The sequence below is a fragment of the Sinocyclocheilus anshuiensis genome, unplaced genomic scaffold (genome assembly GCF_001515605.1).
Source record: "Sinocyclocheilus anshuiensis isolate Anshui unplaced genomic scaffold, SAMN03320099.WGS_v1.1 scaffold212, whole genome shotgun sequence".
Lineage (NCBI taxonomy): Eukaryota > Metazoa > Chordata > Actinopteri > Cypriniformes > Cyprinidae > Sinocyclocheilus > Sinocyclocheilus anshuiensis.
Genome location: NW_015558566.1, coordinates 238,084 through 241,411, shown reverse-complemented (window position 1 = coordinate 241,411; position 3,328 = coordinate 238,084). Strand labels below are relative to the sequence as shown.

The following is a 3,328-nucleotide window of genomic DNA, read 5'->3' as shown; positions in this document are numbered from 1 at the left end:
ACAAAAAAAAAAAAAAAAATAAAAAAAAAAAAAAAAAAAAAAAAAAAAAACGGCAAAAAAAAAGGGGGGGGGGGGGGTTGTTAAAATCACACACCACACACGGACAGATACAACCCAAAGGACTATGTGATGAAAATTCAAAACAAATTTGAAATGAATGGGAAAAACTTTGTTCATTCAGTCTTGAACTATATAGATATATTTTTGAACATGGTGATGATGAAGGACTTGGTGGAATATTGAGAACCATCAGTCATGGCAACTATATAAAATACTGTTCTAGTAAAGTTACCTGAAATTAACACTGGAAGTTGGGAAGTATTGTCACAGGCATGATGAGAAGTTGCTCCCTCCCATGCCTTTCAGGGGAACCACCATGATATTGAGGAGACAAATCGCTGTGTTGTCATATAATGAAACATTTACGGACAGCTGTGGTTATACACGAAAGCCGGACACATTTCGCATACCCCAAAATGCATATTTACTCTGTGTTGGGTGTATTTGTGTTAATGAACTCGAGTGCTTGTGAGAGCTCTAACGTTAACAAACCAAAGCTCAAGTCACAGGAATTAAATGTCAAATATGAGGTTAAACATGGGGAATTACAAGAGTATTTAAAAATCTGTGAGTACAATGTGTCTGTCTCTCTTTTTTGGGTCGGACTGTGGGTTATGTGGTGCCGTGTGGTGCCTCCAGGTGGCAGTGTGTTACAGGGTGTGGTAGTTGCGATCCTTGGATTTGCAGAACTTGTAAAGGAAAAAGATGACAGCTTGAAGGCCAAGGACTAACACAATTCCACCGATGAAGCTGGCGGCATCAAATGTGGATGATTTGGATGGAGAAGGAGAAGGAGCGGGAGTAGGAGACGCAGACGTGACATCTGTGGAAAGGCCAAATTTTCAGTGAAACTTAAAAGCATAAAGGAAGTGTTTCATTCTTTTAGAGAGAGCTGTACTTACTTGTGACGGTGCTGTTTTGAGTCGGAACAACTGCTGTGGTGGGGGCTGTTGTGGTAGCTAAACAGAAAAAAGTGCAGTTCAGAATCATTTTTCTACCTCAGCAATAAACAGTAAAAAAGCAGACACATCAAATTGTATAGCCTGTTCTGTGTTATGAACGGATGCAGGTACATTTTTATATTTTATGGCTCTTTATTTATATTTTATGGTTGATAAAATATTGGCATTGGGCTTTGCAATTGGCAATGGGCTTTAAATTATGTAGGTATGCATTCTGAGGCGTGTATGAATGCAAAGGAGATGAATCTGGATGGCCGTACCATTGATGGTAGCGTTTGTGGTGGGGCTCACTGACGGGGCCGGGGTCGGCTCTGCAGTTCAGAGAAAATGCACATATTAAACCCACATCATCCCAACATACAATTGGCCATGTCATATTTGCAACTTGCAACTTTATTTTTTTGCAGTTGATGAGTGTAAAAATTATCTTAAGATAGTAGGACACGACGTACCTGTGCAGTTCATACTGATGCAGCCAACTGTTTGGTTCTCAGCACTGCCGTTAACACACTTCAGACTCGGAATATCTGAAATGTAATGAAAACAAAACTATTTATAAATCAATCTAAGGAGAGAAAAAAACAACAACACAAGACCAAACAGTCACTGTGCATTTGAAATGCAAAAAAAAAAAAAAAGGAACTTGCTACTCAAACATTTTCTGAACTATTTCTTGTTCAAATAATCCTTGCTGTACACCAGAGCTGGAGAAAAAAAAAAATATGAAACAAGTTAATCAATATTAATAACCGTTAGCACATGAAAAAAAAAAACATACCATTCTGAGTAACCGGTTTACTGGTCTTTAAAAATAAAATAAAAAGCAAAGTGGTTTAAAAAATAAAGGCAAAAAAATAAAAATAAAATAGATTATAAAAATGTAGAAAGAACTGGGTGATCGTATCAATTAATCAATCAACCTTACATACCATCAGATAAAGAATAAAATCACAAACACTTCCTGGACTCATAAAGAGGTTATGACCCAGAAATAAGTGGATGAACTGACAGTATGTCATATTGACATAAGAAAGAGATAAAGAGAAAGAGGAGGAGGAAACAAGGAAGATATTCCAGAAACACTATCAGCTGGTTTCCATTTAGAGTACCCTCCCATCACACATGAACAGCATTGTGTGCAAATACGACAGACAGCTCAGCGCAGAAATTCCTACTGATAGCAATAATTCAATTTTTACGCATTGTTTCGTAATCCACTTTACCGACACTGTTGTCTTCCTCATGTTTGTCATTGACTTAAGTTCAGAAAGCCTCGAGAGTCACAACAGTCTAATTCACTAACTGTGCGTACACACATATGTGCTTAAATTCTTGTCACACAGAAAACATACACCAATTAGTTTATGCTTTAAATTATTTGGAAATTAAATACTTTACAATTATAGGAAAAAAGCAGAATGTAGAAAATAAATAAATCTCAGTATCTATGGAATTTGTTAAGATCGTGTAAAAAAAAAAAAAAAAAAAAAAAAAAAAAAAATTTTTTTTTTTTTTCATAAATCAAATAACTATGTTCTCAATGTTTGAGAAATAACGTAGTCTAGGCCTGTATAAAAGATATTTGGCTGTTGCTACAACTTGTGTTGTTTTGTGACTCAGCCTTCTCTTTCAATACGAGTGTTCTGAACCGTGAGAGCCAGGCTTTGAGTATTTTATGTCAAAAGTAAACTGAGCCCCACGAAAACATCTTAACAGGTGGGTTAAACTATAGATCCGTGTATGGAAGTACATTGTGTTCTTTATGGCCTCAAAACAGCCAACACTGAGAAAGAAATGTCACATTGATGTCACTTTTGTGAAAGGTACAACTCTCATGTTGAAATTCCATACTATGACAACACCAAGATGTTTTCAATTCCTTGCTTTCTGAATAAGTGCTTCACTTGCAAAAATGACCATGCATTCCACACTGCTTCTCAGTCCTCAGCAGTTTGTACAGACAGCAAAACAAATTCAGTTACCCAGTCTCAAGTAATGATTGAAGGGAAATGCATACATGTTCATTACTTTAAAAGGACTGAACAAGCACTCTGGAGCAATCAGATGAATGAATATGATGTCAACCGGCCTGCTTTTACTGGTTTTCACATATTAGACCACAAAAACTGCCACTGAGATTCTATTCTTAAAAGAACAGAGAGAACATATGTGCCTCTGTCTCAGTACACGTAAGCCAAAGCGAAGCACCACATACATTTCCTGGTTTCTTTATCAAAATAATAAAGAATAAGAATATATTATATATACACACAAACACACACACACACACACACACACATATATAC

General features: G+C 36.4%; 1 protein-coding gene across 1 annotated transcript in view; it reads right to left on the bottom strand.

The window, feature by feature from the left end:
- Positions 1 to 53: 53 nt before the first annotated feature.
- Positions 54 to 3,328, bottom strand: part of LOC107679485 (sialomucin core protein 24-like) — a 10,570-nt gene continuing 7,295 nt past the window's right edge. Inside the window, exons 2-6 of the mRNA XM_016475041.1 lie at positions 1,614 to 1,628; positions 1,475 to 1,549; positions 1,283 to 1,333; positions 963 to 1,019; positions 54 to 883 (exon numbers count right to left, since the gene is read on the bottom strand). Of these exons, the coding sequence (XP_016330527.1) occupies positions 711 to 883; positions 963 to 1,019; positions 1,283 to 1,333; positions 1,475 to 1,549; positions 1,614 to 1,628 (371 nt within the window). The 3' untranslated portion in view covers positions 54 to 710. The remainder of the gene's footprint in view (positions 884 to 962; positions 1,020 to 1,282; positions 1,334 to 1,474; positions 1,550 to 1,613; positions 1,629 to 3,328) is intronic.